This window comes from Arabidopsis lyrata (genome assembly GCF_000004255.2).
Source record: "Arabidopsis lyrata subsp. lyrata unplaced genomic scaffold ARALYscaffold_8, whole genome shotgun sequence".
NCBI classification, from domain to species: domain Eukaryota; kingdom Viridiplantae; phylum Streptophyta; class Magnoliopsida; order Brassicales; family Brassicaceae; genus Arabidopsis; species Arabidopsis lyrata.
Genome location: NW_003302548.1, coordinates 1,020,755 through 1,042,865, shown reverse-complemented (window position 1 = coordinate 1,042,865; position 22,111 = coordinate 1,020,755). Strand labels below are relative to the sequence as shown.

General features: G+C 34.7%; 5 protein-coding genes across 10 annotated transcripts; 1 reads left to right on the top strand and 4 right to left on the bottom strand.

The window, feature by feature from the left end:
* Positions 1-2,048: 2,048 nt before the first annotated feature.
* On the bottom strand, positions 2,049-4,079 carry LOC9299481 (two-pore potassium channel 2). Its single transcript, XM_021015635.1, is given in 3 exon segments — positions 2,049-2,516; positions 2,519-2,568; positions 3,030-4,079. Coding segments are annotated over 3 exon segments (984 nt in total). The 5' UTR covers positions 3,842-4,079; the 3' UTR covers positions 2,049-2,394.
* Positions 4,080-4,480: 401 nt separating this feature from the next.
* On the bottom strand, positions 4,481-6,739 carry LOC9299480 (two-pore potassium channel 2). The gene is made up of 2 exons (XM_002863358.2): positions 5,452-6,739; positions 4,481-4,725 (listed from the first exon to the last, which is right to left on the bottom strand). Exons 1-2 carry the CDS (start codon positions 6,591-6,593, stop codon positions 4,551-4,553), a joined length of 1,317 nt encoding a protein of 438 aa, XP_002863404.1. The 5' UTR covers positions 6,594-6,739; the 3' UTR covers positions 4,481-4,550.
* A 2,432-nt stretch (positions 6,740-9,171) lies between these two features.
* On the bottom strand, positions 9,172-14,260 carry LOC9299479. 5 transcript variants are annotated; one of them, XM_021015895.1, is made up of 12 exons: positions 13,856-14,260; positions 13,512-13,555; positions 13,223-13,415; positions 12,851-12,918; positions 12,631-12,745; positions 12,461-12,548; positions 11,842-12,308; positions 10,683-11,757; positions 10,423-10,618; positions 10,127-10,240; positions 9,599-10,024; positions 9,172-9,481 (listed from the first exon to the last, which is right to left on the bottom strand). In XM_021015895.1, exons 1-12 carry the CDS (start codon positions 14,073-14,075, stop codon positions 9,320-9,322), a joined length of 3,168 nt encoding a protein of 1,055 aa, XP_020871554.1. In that variant the 5' UTR covers positions 14,076-14,260; the 3' UTR covers positions 9,172-9,319. The 5 variants fall into 5 exon arrangements, with proteins under 5 accessions (XP_020871554.1, XP_002863403.1, XP_020871555.1 ...); XM_002863357.2 differs by having other exon boundaries at positions 12,851-12,894; positions 13,856-14,259; XM_021015896.1 differs by having other exon boundaries at positions 13,726-13,942.
* A 585-nt stretch (positions 14,261-14,845) lies between these two features.
* Positions 14,846-18,115, bottom strand: LOC9301271. The gene is made up of 10 exons (XM_002863356.2): positions 17,819-18,115; positions 17,559-17,602; positions 17,363-17,471; positions 17,181-17,268; positions 16,694-17,064; positions 16,417-16,609; positions 16,110-16,341; positions 15,824-15,937; positions 15,367-15,750; positions 14,846-15,259 (listed from the first exon to the last, which is right to left on the bottom strand). The coding sequence occupies exons 1-10, from the start codon at positions 17,997-17,999 to the stop codon at positions 14,996-14,998; spliced, it is 1,980 nt and encodes a 659-aa protein (XP_002863402.2). The 5' UTR covers positions 18,000-18,115; the 3' UTR covers positions 14,846-14,995.
* A 184-nt stretch (positions 18,116-18,299) lies between these two features.
* Positions 18,300-20,990, top strand: LOC9301270 (carboxyl-terminal-processing peptidase 1, chloroplastic). 2 transcript variants are annotated; one of them, XM_021015645.1, is made up of 12 exons: positions 18,300-18,763; positions 18,846-18,965; positions 19,059-19,196; positions 19,280-19,384; positions 19,477-19,645; positions 19,744-19,820; positions 19,923-19,967; positions 20,111-20,194; positions 20,288-20,326; positions 20,408-20,470; positions 20,564-20,693; positions 20,783-20,990. In XM_021015645.1, the coding sequence occupies exons 1-12, from the start codon at positions 18,320-18,322 to the stop codon at positions 20,836-20,838; spliced, it is 1,470 nt and encodes a 489-aa protein (XP_020871304.1). In that variant the 5' UTR covers positions 18,300-18,319; the 3' UTR covers positions 20,839-20,990. The 2 variants fall into 2 exon arrangements, with proteins under 2 accessions (XP_020871304.1, XP_020871305.1); XM_021015646.1 differs by lacking the exons at positions 20,564-20,693; positions 20,783-20,990 and having other exon boundaries at positions 20,111-20,210; positions 20,408-20,476.
* Positions 20,991-22,111: the final 1,121 nt, after the last annotated feature.

Genomic DNA, 22,111 nt, shown 5'->3' with positions numbered 1-22,111 from the left:
TATGAATTATTTTGCATTATGATCGTCTATTCTAGTATAGGTTTAAATTTTATCTGTTGAGAAGAGAGTTATGATCGAAATACTGACGATTTACCAACGTCATCACGATTCACGCTGCAGAATCTATTTTCAGTTTTCACATTAGAACTTTCCTCAAGCACAAAAAAAATCATTAAAAATAATTAATATGGTCAGATCTATTATAGATATCTTTATTTGTAATGATGTTTTTAATATTTAATACAATTTTTTGTCAACAAGACAAAATAATTTTATTTCGGGAAAAAAAATAAATAAGAAAAGAGAGACATGATTCCTAACCGAAAAAGACAATGAGAAGTGAACATAAATTGACTTTACATAGGTACGGTCAAAAGAAATTTATGCTTCTTTTTATAGATTTAACACCTATATAATAATTGTATACCTTATATATAAATTGCTCTCGTGTTTGGATTTTTAGTTCAAATTACGAATTACAGCTTCATGCATGTAGCTCTGACCAAAAAGAAAAGAAAAGCATCATGCATGTAGCTGATAGATAGGTATAAGAATTAGAGAAAAAAAGGATAGATATAAAAATTTAAATTGCAATTCTAATGTTTTCGAAAAAGTGCATAATGATGAAAAACGTTTTTGAGACAAAACAACTATTCCACATTCTCGATGGCCCAAAGAAAGCAACTTAGTCATGATTCTCAAAGGACCAAAACTTCAATAATTACGAGTAGTTGTTTGAATGAATGCAATGCACCGAACAATTAATCCATTCACGAATTAGACCATTTTATTTTTCCGTTGTAGATTTGTTTTCCCTGACAATATAAATGGTTCAAGGTTTTAAACAGAAAATAACAATATAAGGAAGTGTATTTTTTTGTTATATTGATATCATCGCGAGCCAAAACATATGAATGGATTTACAACCCTCAAATGTATAGTCTGTTTTATCTGTTTTTATTTCTTACGACTGAATATTAATTTTCTTTTTCATAGTATAATTGTATAAAAACTATAGAAGCAGAAGTGTAATAGTATATTTTATACACTTGTTGTTTACTGCTGAATTTGCAGTAACCTTTGTGTCTAATCTCGCATCTACATATCCAAGAGGTTTAGTATAATTTCAGTTCTGTAAATTACCAAAGTAAGCAGTCAACCTCTCTGTCTATAAGAGATTAAAAAATATATGTTCGCAGTTGAAATTTACGACCAATTTCGTGGAATATGTACGGATGTACCAAACTTCTTCAAGATTTTTTGTTGTTGAGTAGGATTTTTCTTTCACTATCTTTAAAGATGCACAAATTTGTTTGAAACTTTGAATAATTGTCATGGTTGATAAATCATGATATATATTATTTCCTCCATCCCATAAAGATAGATTTTTTAAAATTTTATATTTTTTAAGAAATAATGTATAATGATAATTTTAACCTTTCAACCTTTTAACATATTTTAAAGAGTATATTATTTATTGTTGTTTAATAAGGGTAAAATAGATAAACTATTTTAAATTTGACATTGGAAACACAAAACTTTTATCTTTGTAAGATAAATTTTTTATGATGGAGGGAGTATTTGAAACCATAAAAATCTATTAAATGCTAAAATAAATAGATTCTATAAGATATGAGAAATTGAGAATGAGATTGTTTTTTTTTTGGTAAGATTTGAGAATGAGATTGTTGACCTATGCCATAGTTGAACAGGTTTCTTGATAGGTATGTGCAACATAGGAAAAATAAAAAAAAAATCTCAAAATTGATGAAATATATAAATAAATCCACTAAAACTCTGTTTCACAAAGAGTGTCATTTTACATTTTTTCACACATATTAAAAAAACTATTAAAATTTCTATTATACCTTTATTAATACACTAAACAAAATTAGCTTTCTTATTAATGCATTAAAGAAATAGGGTTAAAAGTGGATTTTTATTCAATATTTTGTATTGAAAATATAAAACGACACTTTTTGTGAAACAAAGATAAAACCTTAAAACGACACTCTTTGTGAAACGGAGAGAGTAAAACTTAATGTAATGGAGTAACAAATATCAAATCTTTTTTTGTTTTTGTTAAAAACAAATATCAAATCTTTACATTTACATTAACACTCTTTCTAAAAAAATTCAAACCGGAGTCAATCATAATACATACACATGAAAGAAACATATAACTCTTGATCCTAGCCATCAAACCGAAATCCACCAAAGGAAACACGAAAATCAAACTTCTTTATGCTCATCATCATCTTGGGAGAGAAGGTGACAATTTCTGCCATAAGAAAAGGGCAAGAAAAAACAAATTTTAAAATGGATCAACTAAACCGAAAACCACGGATTTCCCATTGTCATCTTCAATCATATGCATGTTGTAATGTGTGTTAACTAAACAGAAATCGCAGTGGATAAATCACCGGTGCTGGTTTGCATGAGATCTAAAAGAGTGATCGTTCCACTATCGGTTTGGTCAAGCTTGTTAAACTGGTTACAAATTTGTATAGTATCCTTTGAGTTATTTTCTCCATCTGCTCTAGTTTGTATATTGTATACTCTGCTAAACTGCAAAAAAGAAAAAGCATTGTAGAAGATTCATTGATACTGATAAAACCAAGAGAATCAGTGGACCAAAGATCACATGATATTAGTCAATGCCATTCAGGGCATCTAGTAGATCACAACCGTTATTTATACAAATCAACTAGTTCAAAAACTTGGAAAAGATAAAATGGTGGGAATTGAGGGAAATTTCAAAACTTTTTTTTTTTTTTTGGATTCCAGGAGGTTTTGGGCCAAAACCAGTAATTTCCGCAGGCCCGAAACCACAACAAGTAATATTAGTTTCGTCCAAAGCAAAACAAAATCTTTGAATATGAGTCCTCGTTCAAGAAAACACACATAAACCCGAGAATCCAACAGATTCAAGAATCTTAGAAACTAATGATTTCTAGAACTTGAACTAGAATGAAGCTTGAGGACTAACATCAAAAAACAAAACTTTTGGTGCATGAATCAAAGCATACCTCAAGCAACCATTGTTGTCAATATCTACAGCAAAGAACTCAGAGATGGTCATGGTTTCACCAAGCACTTTCTTGGCCCGCTCTCTATTCCTCTTATCAACTCTTGCTTTAGCCAACTAAAAAAACGCTCGAGCAATAGCTAAAGTAGACACAAGCAACCAAATCGCAGCAAGAAGCGTACCGGGCCATGTATTAAAAGCCTGGTCACCATACCCAACTGTTGTAACCATCATAACCGAGAAATAAAACGAATCCAAGCACCCGATTTTCTCAACAAAATGCACAATTAAAACTCCACACATTGCTACAATACAAAAGTACAGAGCAACAACAACAAGATGAGTCTGATTCACATTGTCGTTATCTCGATTCAGCCAATAGATAAGCACACCTACAGAGAGATACACAACGAACAAAGCAAGAGCTTGTCTTACAATGGATTTCGAATTTGATTGCTCTGTTCTCTGATCATTTGGGTGAGATACATCGTTGATTGCAGCCATAGCAGGAGCTGTTTTAGACCGGTGGAGATTGTGGGAAGATTTAGGTTTCCGGGTTAGTTTATTAGGTCCCGTTGGTGGGATAAGGAGGTCTGTGGAATTGGAAGATGACGGAGAGAATGGGCCGAAGAGTAATCGGTTTTTGAATTCTGATGGAGTCATTGGCATGACGTCGTTGTTCTCCGGTAATGGTAACAGGTATTGGTGTAATGGGTCATTGTTGTTATCGCCGTTACCGTCGTGAGCCATCTGGGTTTTCGCCGGGAAACTGGAAAGTTGAGAGATTTTTAAACTAGGGTGGTTTTCCGACATATAATGTTTTGTTTTTTTTTTTTTTTTTTTTACTACAATGTGTCTTATTTTATTGAGATGATTAATAATTGTCGTGAAATAAAATATTGAGATGATTGATACATGATGGTTTATTGTTGACTTGTAGCTAGTATTTGTTTAACGAACCCTATGTTGCTGGTAAATTATACTTTGGAACCACAATCTATCAATAATATATATAACTACCTAAAGATCCATGCTAGTGCTATGCACAACTTAAATTATATACTTCAAATTTATTTTATTAAAATTAATATTTTTGACATATATAATATGAATAGATAATCAATAAAAAGTTATAAATACTGTATATTGGCTTTTTTTTTACAAACAATACAAGTACTTAAGAATATATAGTGAGTAACAAATAAAAATCAAACCTTTACATTAACATTTACTCTTTTTCGAAATTTGTTAACAAATTTAATCAAATTGAAGTATCAATCAGAAATTAGGAATATACATATGAACGAAACCCTTTAACTATATACTCTAGATCCAAGCCATCAAACCAAAGTCCACCAAAGGAAACATGAAAATCAAATTTATTCATACTCATCATCATCTTGGTCCTTGGAGGAGAAGGTGACACATTCTATTCCTTCATACTCATCACCATCTTGGTTCAACTAAACTGTAAACCACATATTTTTCATTGTCATCTTCAATCATGTTGTACTGTGTGTTCTTAAATAGAAGTTGCAGTGGATAAATCGTCGGTGCTGGTTTCCAAGAGATCTAAAAGTGTAATCCTTCCACTATTGGTTCGGTCAAGCTTGTCAAACTGGAAACCGATCGGGTTAATGTCCTTATCGGTTATTTTCTCCATCTTCTTTAGTTTGTATATCACAAACTCTGCTTTACTGCAAAATGAAAAAGCTTATTAGAAGATTTAAACTACTGGTCATGATACTGGTCAAAGATGTTCAGGGCATCTTAGATAATAGACCAGAACCGTGATTTAGGTAATTAGGGTATACAAATCTACTAAAATCTTAAGCCAATGGAATTGAATCTTATGAGAGAAATGCTTCGATATCGAGTAATCAACTAGTTCAAGAACTTGGAAAGAATAAACAGTGCAAGTGTTGGATATTTCAAAATGTGAACACACAATGGATGTGGATCCTTGAGTTCAAGAAAGCACGTTTAAACACGATAATCCAAAATTTGTGAAGCTAATGATTCCAAGAACCTGGAAACAATAATGAAACTTGAGGACTAATATCAAAGAACTACACTTTTGATGCATTCTAAGGAATGGGAATGCATTAAACGTAATCAACGGGAAAATCATATAAGGAAATGGGTGAAAAGCATGGGAATTGATAAGCAAAATAAGTGAATAACAAAGACGAATGAGAGTAGTTTTCTTAAGCTAATGGAATTGAATCTAACTAAAGAAATGAATTGATATCTAGGAATCAACAATCAACTAGTTCAAGAACTTGGAGGATAAAATGAATGTGGGCAATTTCAAAACTTTTGTAAACACAATCTTTGAATATGAGTCCTCGAGTTCAAGAAAACACGCATAAACCCGAGAATCCAACAGAATTATTGTAGTCATTGATTTAAAAGATGAGTACCTCACGCAGCCATTGTAGTCGATATCCGCATCAAAGAACTGAGAGATAGACATGTTTTCGCCAAGCACCTTCTTCGCCCGCTCCCTATTCCTCTTATCAACTCTTGCTTCAGCCAAATACAAAAACGCTCGAGCAACAGCTAAAGTAGACACCAGCAACCATATCGCAGCAAGAAGCCTACCGGGCAATGTATTAAAAGCCCGATCACCATACCCAACCGTAGTAACCGACATAACCGAGAAATAAAACGAATCCAACCACCCGATTTCCTCAACAAAATGCATAATCAAAACACCAAATCCAAGGCATAACACCACAACACCCAATGCCAACCCAACTTTCAACCTAATCCTCATCCTCCCTTTCTTGACATCAATTATATACGATTTCGCTTTCTCCCGGTCATTCAAGTTCAAGCTTTCATTCCTCGCAGTTTCTAACATATAGTTTTCTTGAAGATCAAGAACATAAGTAACCATTCCACTAAGCAATATATCCATAAAACCAAACCCAACGAGCACGAACAAGATCGAAAACAGCTTCGTCACCACGCTATCCGGCGTAATGTCTCCATACCCAATTGTACACATTGTAACAATACAAAAGTACAAAGCATCAACAACAGGATGAGTCTTCTTCACATTGTAGCTATCTCGATTCAACCAATAGATGAACACACCTAAAGAGAGATACACAACAAGCAAAGCAATAGCTTGTTTTACAATCTTTTTCGAATCAGATTGCTGCTCTGTTTTGGGATCATTTGGGTGAGATTTATCGTTGATTCCAGCCATAGCAGGAGCTGTTTTAGACCGGTGGAAATTGACGGTCGGTTTAGGTTTCCGGGTCGGTTTATTAGGCTCCGTAAGTGGGATAAGGAGGTCTGTGGAGTCAGAGAATGAGGTTGTAGCAGAGGATGACGGAGAAGGGTTTAGAGAGAGAGCATCGATGAGAAGAGATGAATCTTTTTGAGAACGAGGGAGTGGACCGAAGATTAACCGGTTTTTGAATTCCGATGGTGTTATTGGCATCGGAATCGTGACGTCGTTGTTCTCCGGTAATGGTAACAGAGACGGTGGTCGGTTAATCAAGTATTGGCGTAATGGGTCATTGTTGTTATCGCCGTTACCGTTGTTTGCCATCTGGGTTTTCGCCGGGAAACCGGAAAGTTAAAACTAGGGTGGTTTTCCGATAATGGTGGAGACAAAAAGAGTTGGATAAAGGAAGAAGCTTTTTTCTGTCTGAAGCCCCACCAAAAGGTTGTACTTTTTTTGGGTTATGATTTGGCTTTTTTGCTTATATTTAGTACTGTGAATTTATAAGATTAAAGTTTTCGAAAAAGACAACATTTTAGAGTAATGGATTAATTTTAGAAAATGGTTTGTAGATTGACCCTTGTTTGAAAAATTGTTAGGCGCTAGTCGGACGTTCGGTATGGGTCTAGCGATTAATTGGAAAATCAGATTAAAATCGGAGATTAATCGGGGACTAGTTTTAGGGTTATTTTAATATTTTAAAAATATATTAATCTTATATTGTTTTTAAAATTATAGTAAACACATAATAATATATTTTAAGGCAAATTTTTATGATTTTTAATAAAAAATTATGATTTTTATTAAAATTTGAACATAAATTATTGTAAAATATCACAAACTTCCAATTCAAATGTTTGAATTAAAAAAAAAAAAGTTACTTGCAATAAAAAAATTATCGGGATATGTAAGAATAGGTGGAAAATAATCGGATTAGGCGGAAACTAATCGAATAAAGCGGAGAGTAGTCGGGTGACTGATTTTTTAAGGGATTAGTCATTAATCGAAGCGGAGAGAGTGAACCTAACGATTAAGCGGGGATGGAGATTGACACAATATTAGGATAGTTGTGTCGGTTTTTTGTTTTGTTTTGGTACAATGTGTCATATTTTATTGAGATGATTGATATTGTCGAAAAATAAAATATTGAGATGACACTGATACATGATACATCTTGTACTTTGTAGTTTAGTTGTATGTATCTATTTGATTAACGAACCCTATCTTGCTTGGTAAATTACAAATTGGAACCATAATCCTATCTATCAAAATTTAATCAAAGGGGTTTGGTTGATGTAGTTAATGATCTATATGCTGATATAACAAAGCCAAAGTTCAAATTAATAAACCAAAAATATATTTTGAGAAAAAGCAGTCTTTGTAAATCTACTTGCGTTTCTCTTTCTTTAGGAGCCATGAAATTCCAATCTCTTTTACTTAAAAAAAAAAAAAACCAATAAAAATAGATAATTTTCTGCCAATAAAATTACACTTTAGTATAATGACCTTGATGTCCTCAATTCCATTGTCAATTTCTTTCATCAAGATCATTTTATAATATTCTACTCTCTCCGTTTTGAAATACTTGTCGTTCTAGGTTGTTTTACGTAGATTAAGGAGTTTTATAAATTTACTACTTTAACCTTACAAATAAATATAATTAAATATATATTGTGTAAGTTTAATTGAAGTTATATTTGGAATTTTTTGACAAAACATACATTGAAAAATGAGAATGATAAGTATTTTAAAACGAAAAGATAAACCTAGAACGACAACTATATTAAAACAGAGGGAGTATCTAATAGCGGATTATAACCTCTTTATTAGTTTTGCACAGAAAAAAAAAAAAAAACTCTTTATTAGTGTGCAATACACAAGAAAGTATTTTGTGGAGAAAAAAAAATCTCACACACACACACAAGTGATTAAGTTTCTCACGTTATATTTGAAGGGGTTTAATCCTATAAACATAGAAAAACGGCACTACTAACCAATTTGTGCATTAAAATAAAATAAGTGAAGGGGTCAACTTTGTTTGTCAACGGCATGGTGTCTCAATCTAGGCTGAGTAAGACAAACGGCACGACGTGTCATTTTCTCCGATATAGATGACGCCTGGTTTTCGAAAAGTTGGATTTTTAGATACACCTTTTCAAATTATTTTTTAATTTAAATTTTGACACCTTCGGATTTTTGAGAAACAAAAACAATCAAAAGGAATATGTCCGCTGAAAAATTCATCACAAAAATCAAGTGAATGAAAAAAATTTGATTGAAATTACACTGATGGCAATATATTAGAATAAAATTTTGGATATCATTATATTTAAAAAATAAAAAATCAAATATCAATTTTCTTAAGCAAATACATTTGATTGCCGGCCGGTTCTATTATTGTAATCATTGTTACCACTAACTATTGTTATTCATATCCCTACTTATCATCTTCACAACACGTGTAACGAAACCACAGTTATAGGTGTGTTATTGTAAGTACTCCGTCTATTTCTAATAGTTTGATGTTTTGGAATTTTCACACATATTAAGAACTCAATCATTGTTTAATTATTTTAACATTGTTTTTAATCAAAAATATTTTTAATAATTATCAACCAATAGCAGTCTAAGAAAGTTAATAATTTATAATCATTGTATCTTGAAATTTATAATTTATTATTATAAGTCAATAAAAATAAAATAAAAATGTTAGAAAATTAATTTTTGTGGAACAAACAACAAAAGCTAGAACATCAATCTTTAAGGAAAAGAGGGAATACATATTTTAAGGTTTCATAGTTGCAGTCTAGATCAATCATGTAAAGCTCCAATTTTTGTCATCTAATCACATATGTATCAGTAATATTTATTTTACTCGTATACATGTATGTATTGGTTGCAATGATGACGAGAAGTTGAACGTATTATAAACGAACAAATAAAATCGAATGTAGTAAAATCAGAAAATATTATTATTCGAGCTATTCTCAAGGCTAAGGAACATTGACAAATACTACAAAGAATGGGTTAGTTACAGCAAAAGCCACATTTTCTTAGCCAATCCTTCTATAAGTCTGCTCTGGTTCTTGCTGCTGTTGTTGTTGGCTATGTCTCAAACTCTGTGACTGCTGATTCTGAGGACCCGAGTATAACCTGTAATAAGTGCTTCCTGAGTCGTTGAGTCCTTGAGGAGTCCACATACTAGGGGTCCCATTCTGAGATAGAACCACAACAAGGAAAAATTTCGTATAAAACCGAACCAAAATTTCAAACCAAACCAAAATTTCAAATGCTCACACCCCTAAGAGAGATGTGATGGTTTTTTTTTTTACCTGATGCTGAAGTGTTGCCAAGTGATTGCTAAACTGTGAGTGGAAGTCATCTTCATACTCAAACCTCAAGTTTGGAGCGTTATCACTCAACATGCCAAAACCATGAGTCGAACCATTAGTGGAACCGTAAGCGGAACTGTGAGTGGAAGGAACAAAAGGAACAGCAGATGGAGAAAGAACACTGTTTCTGTAGTGAGGAAGCGGTGCAGTTAAAGATCTAAGATGGTAACTGCTGTTGTTACGACCACCATGTTGGTGAGATGCTGACGGTGACATGTTGTAGGTGCCATTCTGTGTTGTCTGAGAGTACGGATAGTTCATCATATTACCATTATTCCCTGAAGGAACCATAATAGGCTGAGAGTAATGGTTGTTCATGGCTTGTTGATTCATCTGTGGTTCACTGATAGAAGTGTTTAGTAGCGCCTGCAAAAATGAAAACCATACTAAATATGAATCCTATATACGGGTCAAGAGAAATCGTTTAAAGATGGAAAAAGATAGGTGCTTTATGAGAAAAAGAGTTACCTCAGTCACTGAACCCAATAGCCTAGGACAAAGTGAAGATGTAGTAGGCATTGACTGATTGTGAGGAGAAGCCGAGTACTGAGGATCCGGTTCCCTTGTGTATGCTTGTTGACGCTACAACGTATGACAAACAAAAAAAAGACGAAGATGAAGAAATCTCTTATACTATGACATAATGGGAAGTATTGGTTTGATTCAGAGAAATTAGGATTCTTATAGAGCACAAGATTTAGCTACTGAAGTTGTGTATTAAGATGAAACAGAATAAACAAACAAAAGTTAGCAGTTTCTTTTACCATAGCAGGGAAGGTATTAATATTCTGCATCTGAAGGCTTAAAGGAGCCACCACAGGATTCAATAGCTGCCTAGTATCAAATACGAAATCTCTAGCAGATGAAGACTCGTATTGATTTTCTTGAGTAGGTTCTGTCTGACCATTAGCAGCATTAATCCGTAGTCGTTGTTCTTCATCTTCATGGAACTCACCATCTCTGTGAAAATATATATGAGATCATGTAAACGGATAAAGCTAGAGAGAGATAATAAATAGCTTACCTTGTGTTCAGGTAACTTAACGACAAATCATCTGCAAAATCGGATATATCTTCTGAGTCATCATCATCCAAGAACCGTGATGGGAGACCGCTGGGTTGGCAAGATCCATTCATCCCAGAACCAAAACTACCAAATCTCAAATGCTTTAACTCTTTAACAGATGCTTCCGGCTCATCATTCTCTGTAGAGAGTTGCTGTAAACTGGTGACAACAGACGCTGGTGGATCTTTGGCTGAAATAGCAGCAGACTCAATAAATGAGGTAGACAACTGAGAAGCAAGATCGTCAACGCGCAAGTTTTGGATAATTTCTGGAGTAAACTTGAGAAATTGTTCTCTTTCAGCATCATATGAGGTAGATAATGGATAAGTAACACTGTCATCCCGCAAGTTTTGTTTGAATAGCGATGCAGACTCAATAAACGAACGTCTTTGCACTAGGTAAGTCTCATCATTTTTGTTATTGTAGTTGTCACACAATAACTGTGAGCCTCCAAAGTCATCGTCGCGAAATCTTTGGTTGAATATTGAAGAAGTAGACTCTCCAAATTGATCTCCTCTAGCAGCAGACTCAACAAATGAGTTAGACAACGGACAAGCAACATCGTCAACACGCAAGTTGTGGATAAATTCTGCAGTAGACTTGCGAAATTGTTCTGTTTTAGCATCATATGAGGTAGATAATGGATAAGTAACACCGTCATCACGCAAGTTTTGTTTGGATACCGATGCAGACTCTCGAAGTTGATTTCTTCTAGCATCAAACTCAAAAATTGAGTTAGAGAAATAAGAAAAATTGTCATGCAGGTTTTGGTTGGATACCAAAGCAGACTCATCCCTTCTAGCAGCAGACTCATCTGTCCTCTCAGGTAAGTGACAATCATCCTTGAGAGGACCTTTAGTTACACTCTCTTTTACTGAAGCTATGCCCATCTTCACAACAACAGATCCATTCATCCCAGAACCATAATTACCAAATCTCAAATGCTGTAACTCTTTAACCGGTGCTTCCGGCTCATCATTCTCTGTAGGGAGTTGCAGTAAACTGGTGACAACAGACACCGGTGGATCTTTGTCTGCAACAGGAACAATTGGAACATGAAACAACACTCTCAGGAAAAGAAAACATAGCAGGTCTCAGAAGAAAAAGAAAATCTCACTTTGATTGTGCTCAAATTCAGTCACATCATTTTTGTTACTGTGATTGTCACACAACAACTGTGAGCCTCCATAGTCGTCATCACGAAAATTTTGGTTAGATACTGAAGTAGACTCTCCAAGTTGATCTTCTCCAGCAGCAGACTCAATAACTGAGTTAGCCAATTGACAAGCAAAATCATCATCGCACAAGTTTTGGTTGGATACCGATGCAGACTCTCGAAGTTGATCTCTTCTAGCAGTAGACTCATTTGGCCTCTCAGGTAAGGGACAATCATCCTTGACAGGAGCTTTAGTTACACTCTCGTTTGATGAAGCTAAACCCATCTTCAAAACATCAGCCATTGTTTTCTGACCAGAGGTACCACATCCCCAAGCAGGTATCAACCTAGAAGATGGCACAGATAACGAAGGAACTGCTTCACCTGAGCTTTTTGGCATTCTCTTAGTTTCAACATTTAATACATTTCTGCAAAGACACATATAGCGTGTAATGTTACAAGCAAGCTGGTGAAGGTAAACCTGTAACTAACTTTTATGCCACTTCATCAATTATCAGATATATCAATTGAAAAAAAAGGCATTTAAAATAGATTAAATCGAGTACGACATGAAGAGAACCTGTTCAATGGAGGACCAGGACCAAGAATACCGGCTGTAGTAGATGAACTAGCCAACTGATTACGAATTCCTTGCACATTACTCGTCTCTGAACCAAACCCATTGGTAACTTTAGACATTTGTTTGAGATATATAACAGAAGAAAAGATCAGTTCTCTGCATCTCATTACCATCTGAGTCAAACTTGTTTCCACCACCTTGACCAACATAATTATCACTGCCATTCCTCAATTCACGATTCTGGTTGCTACTATCAACTCTTTGAGAATCCGATGTGTCCAAGCTCTGAGAAAAATGAGCAAGTAAGTGGAATAGGACATAAAAAAGGGTCAGGCTTTACAGTAGAAATTTTACTCAAAGGTCTCTAGATTCTGTTTCTAATACACAAACCTCTTTCTTCTCGTCTTGGTTGCTCTTAACTTGCTGAACACTATCTGAAAAAGTTATCGAAGCAACAGCTTCTCAATCGGAACACTATCAATGATTTTGATAACAACAAATTACATTGTCAAAAATCAACAAGAGGGAAAAGAATTCATGAGGCAGAGGTAACTCAGACGCAAAGAAAATTCATGGATGTTGAACCAGATTCAAAGAAAGAACTGATATTTGATTCTTTCCAGAAACATACCAATCAGAGGAAAAAGAAACAAGCCTTGCTCTGTAATCTTTCATCTTCATTTCTTCTTCCCACTTTACTTTCAACTAAACAACTTGAAAGCTTAAAATCCAGAAAGAAAGGCAGAAACGTTTCGAAGAAACCTTGAGAAAGAAGACGATTAACGGCTTTGTCAGCATCCATGTTGCATTCTACAAGCATTTTTTTAGTCTCTTCTTCTGAGCACTTGACAATTTCCTGCACATTCTGTACAACCTCTTTGAAATCCACCGGAACACTATCAGCATTTACGTTACTGCCTTCGTCTCTCTCGCCCATTCTTGACTTTTCCTTGGCCTGGGAACGATAAGCAAAAAAGTGGAATATGACTTGAAAAGGTTCAAGCTTTACATTAGGAATTACACAACAATCTATATCATAGTACACACAAACCTCTTTCTTCTTGTTTCGTTTACTCTTCACTTCCTGAAAACTATCTGGAATCGTAATAGAAGCAAAATTGTCAGAAATCAAGTAACAATTGATTTTAGGCTAATTCTCTAATTTCAAAGAAACATAACAATATCAAAGAATATGCGAAGAGAAAGGGTTTACGAGATTCTCTATAGCACAAGGTTTCAATTCCCATAAAACTCAAGAAACATACCAATCAGAGGAAAAAAGAAACAAGCTTTGCTCTGCTTTCTTTCATCTTCGTTTCTTCTTCTTACTTTCAACGAAACAACTTCAAAGCTTATAAAACCCATAAAAAAAGGCAGAAACTTTATCGAAGAAACCTTGAGAAAGAAGACGATTCATGGCTTCGTCAGCGTTCATGTTGCATTCTACAAGCATATCGTAAATCTCTTGTTCGGAGCAATTCACGATCTCCTTCATAGCCTGTACGATTTCTCTCGAATTCTCCGGGATAGAGTTAACGTTAATGTCTTCTTCTTCTTCTTCTTCTTCTTTCTTTCTCTGTCCTTTCCGTTTTTTGCCGGACGATGAAGAACCCATTTCTGATTCAACAGAAACTTCGTCGACACACGGTTCTTTTCTTTCACAGTCGCAATTCAACAACGAAAAAGGATCCTCTTTGTTTCTCTCTGTCTCTGTCTCTCTCTCGCTTCTGTTTTTTTTTTTTCTCTCGCTTCTGGTTTCGAGTATCAAGAAACCCTTTTTTTTTTTTTTTGGTTCTTTCCCTCTGTCCTTGTCTTTCAATTTTTTTAGGCTTATTAATGGTTTTGGGGAAGAAAAAAGAAAGGTTCAAATTTGGATATAAAAAACACTACTTTCCAAAGTTTTGCCGAAGATAGTAATCATATTAAATACTAAATACTATTGGTAGTGTATAAATAAGAAAAACCCACTTCTGATTTTCTAGATTAAAATCGTATATTACTGTTATAAAAAAATCGTAAATTAGTAAATTACTATAGCTAGTAATATTTGAATCTAATAATTTTAAGTACAAGGCTTACTTTTAATTATTCTATCAATGATTATTTGCAGCTTTCAGATTCACCATTTGTGTTCATAGGATATACCAAAGGTATTTGTCTTCTTTTTTTTTTCTCATAAGTATTGTTTTATTGATATGTTTATTTTTGTCTTCTAATCACACAAGAATCAAGTATATTTATTTTATTTGTGCATATAGATATTGTTTCATGAAAGTATTCTATCGTTGCAATGTGAACAGTGAAAGTGAACAAATGATGACAAAAGTCAAACTCGTATCGTTAACAAAAATAAAAATCGAAAGTAATGAAATCAGAAAACATTATTTTAGCTTTTCTAATGGTCATATTGACAAAACAGAGTAATGTAGTTTTATAGTACTACATACAAAGAAGGGTTAGTAAAAGTAAAACCCATTATAAGAAGTTGTCAAAGTAAAATGTATCAGAAAAAAATCGATTGGTTGATTTTGATTACTAGTTGTTTCTTGGCCATTGCAGTTGTTGGGTTTGGTAAGATGGGTCTCCTCTTCTATTGTTTTGTTGGTCTAGAGATGCATTGTAACGACTGCTTCTTTCAAATGCATTGCCAATTCTTCTATAAGTCTCCTCTTGTTCTACTTGTTGTTGGTTATGTCTGAAACTCAGTGACTGTTGATTCTGATCACCCGGGAATACGCTGCAATAATTCCTTCTTGACTCGTTGTGTCCTTGAGGAGTCCACATATTTGAGTTCCTATCCTGAAGGTCGAAGAAACACAAGTTCTAGTATAAAAAACAAACTAAACCGAGAAGAGCTGAACAAAATCAAAGCTCCCACCCTTAAAAGAGAGATGTGATGGATTTACCTGATGCTGAAGTGATGCCAAGTGATTGCTAAATCGTGTGTGCAAGTCATCTTCATACTCAAACCTCAAGTTCGCAGTGTTATCACTCAACATGCCAAAACTGTAAGCAGAATCGTAAGCCGAACCATTAGTGGAACCGTAAGCAGAACTCCGAGTGGAAGTACCAGCAGCGACAGTTGGTAGACATGGATAACTGTTTCTGTGCAAAGGAGGTGCAACTAAAGGATGAAGATGGTAGGCGTTGTTGTTACCACCACCATGTTGCCGAAATGCTGATGTTGGCATGTCGTAGGTATCACTCTGTGTTGGCAGAGAGTAAGGACAGTTCATCATATTACTATAATGCTCTGAAGGAACATTAGGCTGAGAGTAAAGGTGGTTCATCTGTGGTAAATAGATAGAAGCGATTAGTAGTGAGAGTAAAGAAAAGTCGTTTAAAGATGAGAAGTAGAGTTACCTCGGTCATGGAAACTGATAGCCTACGACCAAGTGAAGATGCACCAGGCATTGACTGATTATGAGGAGAAGCCAAGTACCAAGGATCCAGTTCCCTCGTGTATGCTTGTTGATGCTACAACATATGGCCAAAAGAAGCATGGATTTAAGCTGAAGAGTATCTTATACTATGACACAATGGAATTGTTGGTTTGATTCAGAGAAATTAGCATTCTTATATATAGCTTGAGAAGTTGTGAATTAAGATGGAGTGGAAGAAACAATAAAGTTAGCAGTTTTTCTGTTACCATAGTGTCAGGGAAGGTATTCAAACTTTGCATCTGAAGACTTCGTTCTGAAGGAGCCGTCACAGGATTGAACAGCTGACTATTATAAAATGAGAAATCTGTAGCAGATGAAGACGTGTACTGGTTTTCTTGAATAGGTTCTGTCTGATCACAGTTGATTTCATATGCCATTTGTTCATTTGCAACATTCATCCTTGGTTGTTGTTGTTCCTCTTCATGGCACTCACCATCTCTGTGTGAAAATGTTTATGAGATCTTTAGATCATTAAAATGGATAAAGCTAGAAGAGCAGATAAAAAAGGCTTACCTTAAGTTCAGGCGTCTGAGAGACAAATCATCTGCAAAACCGGATATATCTTCTGAGTCATCATTCAAGAACTGTGATGGGAGACTGCTATGTTCGCCAGATCCATTTATCCCAGAACCAAAACGTCCAAATCTCAATTTCTTTAACTCGTTAATATATTGGTCTAAATTTGCTGGCGCGAAAGGATCTTTGGCTGAAATAAGAACAAAGGGAGCATGAAACAACAGTATCAGGAAAAGAAAACATAGCAGGTTTCAGAAGAGTAAAATATTCTCACTTCGATTGTTCTCAAAAGAACATCTTTTCACTTGGTAAGTCTCATCGTTTTTGTTATTGTAATTGTCATTAGACATTTGGGTGGATACTGAAGCAGATTCTTGAAGTTGATCTCTTCTAGCAGCAGACTCAATAAATGAGTTAGAGAATTGATTAGGAACAACTGGATTCTCATGTACATCCTTGACAGGAGCTTTAGTTACACTCTCTTTTGGTGAAGCTGAACCCATCTTCACAACATCAGCCATTGTTCTCTGACCAGAGGTACCACATCCCCAAGCAGTTATGAACCTAGAAGATGGCACGGATAAAGAAGGAACTGTTTCACCTGAGTTTGTTGGCACTCTCGTAGTTTCAACATTTGACACAGCACTGTAAAGACAGAGATAACGTGTCATGTTACAAGCAAGCAAGTGAAGGTAAACCTGTCATTAACTTCCATCCATTTCATCAATTGACAAAATTAAAGCATTTACAAGAGATTAAACCTGTTCAATGGAGGACTGAGACCAAGAATATCGGCTGTAGTAGATGAACTAGCCAAATGATTACGAATTCCTTGCACATTACTCGTATCTGAACCAAACCCATTGATATAACTTTAGACATTTGTTTGAAATACAGAACCACTATTAACAGAAGGAAAGATAGGTTTTATGCATCTCAGTACCATAAGAGTTAAGCTTGTTTCCTCTACTTTGATCAACATAATAATCACGGCCATTCTTAAATTCGCGATACCGGTTGCTACCACTATGAAACTCTGATGCGTCTTTGGCCTGGGAAAAATAAGCAAATAAGACTTAAAAAGGTTCAAGCTTTACATTAGAAATGACACAAAAATCTATATAGTAGTACACACAAACCTCTTTCTTCTTTTCTCGTTTACTCTTCACTTTTTGAAACCTACCTGAACAAGTAATCGAAGCAGCATTATCAGCAATCAACTAACGAGCAAAGAAAACTCAGAGGCAAGAATCACTAGCATAAGGTTTCAGTTCCCATAAAACTCAAGAAACATACCAATCTGCTTTCTTTCATCTTCGTTTCTTCTTCTTACTTTCAACCAAACAACTTCAAAGCTTATAAAACCCATAAAAAAAGGCAGAAACTTTATCTAAGAAACCTTGAGAAAGAAGACGACTCATGGCTTCGTCAGCGTCCATGTTGCATTCTACAAGCATTGCGTAAATATCTTGTTCGGAGCAATTCACGATTTCCTTCATATTCTGTACAATCTCTCTCGAATTCTCCGGAATAGTATTTCTGTGTCCTCTCCCTTTTTTGCCGGAAGATGAAAAACCCATTTCTGATTCAACAGAATCAATCAACACGAAGAAAGAACAAACGAAAAGGATGATCTTTGTTTCCCTCTCTCTCTCTCTATCGCTTCTGGCTTTTGAGTATCAAGAAACTCTGTTTATTTTTTTCTTTCCCTCTGTCTCTCACTTTCAATTTTTTTGGGCTTAATAATTGTTTTGGGGAAGAAGAAAAAAAACAATTTGGAAATAAAAAACACAACTTTCCTAAATATTCATAAGTACGAGGACGTATTTATAAATATTCGCAAACTATTGCACCATATAACATTAGCTCTGTTGATTTGAATCTTGACCGTTAAAAAAAGATGAGGCTTTTGCTTCCATTTTCATCGCCGTTATCCGCCACGTCATCACCGGCGACGCCGCAATTTCTCCCGGAATATACACTTCCGTCTCAATTCGACTACTCTGCCCTTAGTAAAATTCTCAAAAAATCGGTAATCGGAACCCTAACCGGAGCTCTATCACTCACTCTCGTTTTCTCGTCGCCGATTTCCTCCGTTGCTGCTGCTAATGATCCTTATCTCTCTCTCAATCCTCCTTCGTCATCGTTTGAATCTTCTCTGAATCACTTTGATTCGTCTCCGGAGGATTGTCCTAACGAGGAAGAAGCTGATACTGAGATGCAAGATGATGACTTTAAGCCTCAGTTAGTAACCAATGAAGGGATTGTTGAAGAAGCTTGGGAGATTGTTAATGGTGCCTTTCTCGATACTCGTAGCCATAGCTGGACTCCTGAAACTTGGCAGGTATGTGAATTAGCTTGTTGGGGTGGATAAAGGAAGAAGCTTTTTATGTGTAAAGGTTGAATTTTTTGTTGTTACTTTGCAGAAACAGAAGGATGATATATTGGCGAGTCCAATTAAGAGTAGATCAAAGGCTCATGAAGTGATTAAGAATATGTTGGCAAGTTTGGGTGATCAATACACTCGATTCCTATCACCAGATGAGGTTTTTGTTCTTTACATTGATTTTGATTGGTGGAGGAAGGAATCTTAAGTTGTTCTAGTTACGCATAACTTTGTTTATGTCACTTGTTTGTAGTTTTCTAGGATGTCGAAGTATGACATTACTGGTATTGGAATAAACCTTAGAGAAGTTTCTGATGGTGGTGGAAATGTAAAGTTGAAGGTTCTTGGTCTTGTATTGCACAGTCCTGCTGATATTGCTGGTGTGAAACAGGTTAAAAGCCGGTCTTGTTTCTTTCTAGAATCTTGCTTTGCTGCTGGTTTTGCTTAAAGTGTGCCATGTTCTTCTCTTGTTAGGGAGATGAAATTCTTGCTGTCAATGGAATGGATGTTAGTGGGAAATCGTCATTTGAAGTATCATCTTTGTTACAAGGCCCTAGTAAAACTTTTGTGGTTCTCAAGGTTACTATTCTTAATTATAAGATACAGACTAAATACATGAGTTATTGATTTAAGTTTGGACTCAAGATTTATGTAGTTTATGCATATTCTAGGTGAAGCATGGGAAGTGTGGACCTGTTAAGTCTCTTAAAATCCAGAGACAAGTTAATGCACAGACCCCAGTCTCTTATCGGTTGGAAAAAGTTGACAATGGAAAAGTCTCTGTCGGGTATATTCGCCTAAAAGAGTTCAATGCTCTGGCTAGAAAAGATTTGGTGATTGGTAAGCCTTTTCATTTTGTCACATCAAAGTTATCAACTTTCGGTCCCATCCTTTAAGCTACTTGTGTTTATGCTACACATTTTTTTTACTATGTGCAGCAATGAAACGACTCCAAGACAAGGGTGCGTCTTATTTCGTTATGGATCTTAGAGATAACCTTGGTGGACTTGTGCAGGTTCATTCTACAACTGTAACTTAAGACCATATCTTCTCACAAATTCTTTACAACCACTTGATTCTTCACTTAGGCTGCGTTTCTCGGTTTTGATTATTTCAGGCTGGAATAGAAACTGCTAAGCTGTTCCTAGATGAAGGGGATATGGTAAAGCAACAATCATTTAGAATCCTCCAAACATTTTCAATCGTTTTTCAAGAATATTAAAACGAATAGCTTGCTTCAACTTACATGAAGAGTTCTATCACTATTTGCTTAAACTCATGCTATATGTTGCAATTGTGTAACAGGTGATATATACAGCTGGGAGAGACCCCGAGGCTCAAAAAACTGTTGTTTCGGATAAGAAACCGTTGATCATTGCCCCACTTATTGTATGTGATAGATCATGTAAGCCATTTAATCTTTCACACTATTATGTTTTGTTTTGCATCAGCCACTGAATAGAATCCTAATCATTGTTGCAGGTAATGGTAAATAACAGAACAGCAAGTGCTAGTGAAATTGTGAGTAATCTCAATAGATTTAAGCCACGCAAACTCGTCTTTTTTGGATCATTAAGCGGAAAATTTTTCATTTTTCTCCAGGTGGCATCTGCACTTCATGATAACTGTAAAGCAGTTCTTGTTGGCGAAAGAACTTACGGAAAGGTTATTCCAAAGTCTTACTAGTTTTATAACCAATCTATCGATTTTGAAATGTTTGTGATCATCTTCATGTCAATTGAATCAATGGGTTTTTAGGGTTTGATTCAATCGGTGTACGAACTCCGAGATGGTTCAGGAGTTGTTGTGACAATAGGAAAGTATGTCACACCTAACCATATGGACATCAATGGTGGTGGAATTGAACCTGATTTCAGAAATTTACCAGGTTTAATTAAGCTCTTGAATCTTGATTTTTTGTCATTTAAGTATTTGAACAATTCATTAACCTCAGGTTTTGATATGTACAACATGCAGATTGGAATGAAGTCAAAGAACGTTTATCTAAGTGCAATATTCTCCAACGAAGTTGACATGCAATGAAACTCATCAAGCTTTGTACTTATTATTCTTTGCTTAAACCACAACAAAAAAAATTGGGTGTAAATTAAGTTTTGGCTAAAGTTAAAGACTTAAAGAGTATCTATAATAAAAATATGGGTCATTCTTGATCTTCTGGACAACCTCCAACGGAGTATTTTTCTCATTTATTTTCTAGTACTGTTGATAGCCATAAGTCTTTAGGGTAAGATTCAGATTTAAGGTTTGGTAGGGTTCACGAAAGAAGATAAAATATGGTCCAATCAGAGCCGGACCAAAGAAATCGGGAGCCCCATACGAATTAAATAAAAAATAATATCAAATTTTTTATAAAATAAAAAAATCAGAGTAAAAATAATTAGTTTAAGCAAAACTCTTGATTGTTTTAGAATTTTTTTAAATAAAAAGGTTTTCTCTTATTCGATGAAAGAAATCTAATGGTTTGTAAAGAAAAAATAACTTACTATTTCTTTTTTATTATTCAATTGTATATAATAATTATAAATTTTTTAGACATATATAATATTTTAAGATCTATAAACAATAATTAATATACATATATAAAAGAAAACAAATTATGTGGGACCCTTCTAAAATGGGAGTCCCATTGCAATGCTTCGTAATAATGTCCTTAAGTCCGGCTCTGGGTCCAATAGACGTTGAAGTTATGGTTTGTTAATCAATAACATCAAATGACATTTTCCATCTGTTAAATTTATGACATTTGATCTCCATCTGTTAAAATCAAATGAACGTTACCTGAATCTATAGAAAAAAAAACGTAACTGACATCTATTTAGTATATACCCATACAATCATTTTGTCCTATATTAAGTTAAAATTGATATCCTAATTAATTAGAAACTAAAACAGACAAATACGTTATTTGAACCAATTAAATAGACAAATACGTTACTTGACCCATTTAAACCTAAGTTTGAATCACCATTCAAAAAATGTTATAAAGACAGACTTTTTCTCCAATGGAATGGAGTATTCTACTGAGAATTTTGTATATCTAGTCTCCAACTACATAACTAAAGATAGATTGAAGAAGGGTAAAAGAAGAACAACTTCTAAGTATGGTTGGAACATTGGGGTAGAAGCTTTGTTGTTTGCCAATTATTAGATATTATTGTTTTGTGAGGAACTAAAAAAAATAGTAAAGCTTTCTTGAAGTTAGTGTGAGAAAGTTTTATAAGCATAAAGAGATTTCTCTAGATAAAGCATATATGTTTTAGACATCCAAGAGGTAACAACTATCTC

Bases quoted from the DNA above. Each gene is read 5' to 3' on its own strand.
- LOC9299480 (XM_002863358.2), bottom strand. From the start codon at position 6,593: ATGGCAAACAACGGTAACGGCGATAACAACAATGACCCATTACGCCAA. The intron at 4,726-5,451 runs GTACTCATCTTT...TTCATTTTGCAG, and splicing joins GACTACAATGGCTGCGTGAG to TAAAGCAGAGTTTGTGATAT.
- LOC9299479 (XM_021015895.1), bottom strand. From the start codon at position 14,075: ATGGGTTCTTCATCGTCCGGCAAAAAACGGAAAGGACAGAGAAAGAAA. The intron at 13,416-13,511 runs GTTTGTGTGTAC...TATCGTTCCCAG, and splicing joins AACGAAACAAGAAGAAAGAG to GCCAAGGAAAAGTCAAGAAT. The intron at 12,746-12,850 runs GTTTGTGTATTA...CATTTTTCTCAG, and splicing joins ACCAAGACGAGAAGAAAGAG to AGCTTGGACACATCGGATTC.
- LOC9301271 (XM_002863356.2), bottom strand. From the start codon at position 17,999: ATGGGTTTTTCATCTTCCGGCAAAAAAGGGAGAGGACACAGAAATACT. The intron at 17,472-17,558 runs GTTTGTGTGTAC...TATTTTTCCCAG, and splicing joins AACGAGAAAAGAAGAAAGAG to GCCAAAGACGCATCAGAGTT. The intron at 15,938-16,109 runs GTAACAGAAAAA...CATATGTTGTAG, and splicing joins ATACCTTCCCTGACACTATG to CATCAACAAGCATACACGAG.
- LOC9301270 (XM_021015645.1), top strand. From the start codon at position 18,320: ATGAGGCTTTTGCTTCCATTTTCATCGCCGTTATCCGCCACGTCATCA. The intron at 20,471-20,563 runs GTTATTCCAAAG...ATGGGTTTTTAG, and splicing joins GCGAAAGAACTTACGGAAAG to GGTTTGATTCAATCGGTGTA. The intron at 20,694-20,782 runs GTTTAATTAAGC...TACAACATGCAG, and splicing joins TGATTTCAGAAATTTACCAG to ATTGGAATGAAGTCAAAGAA.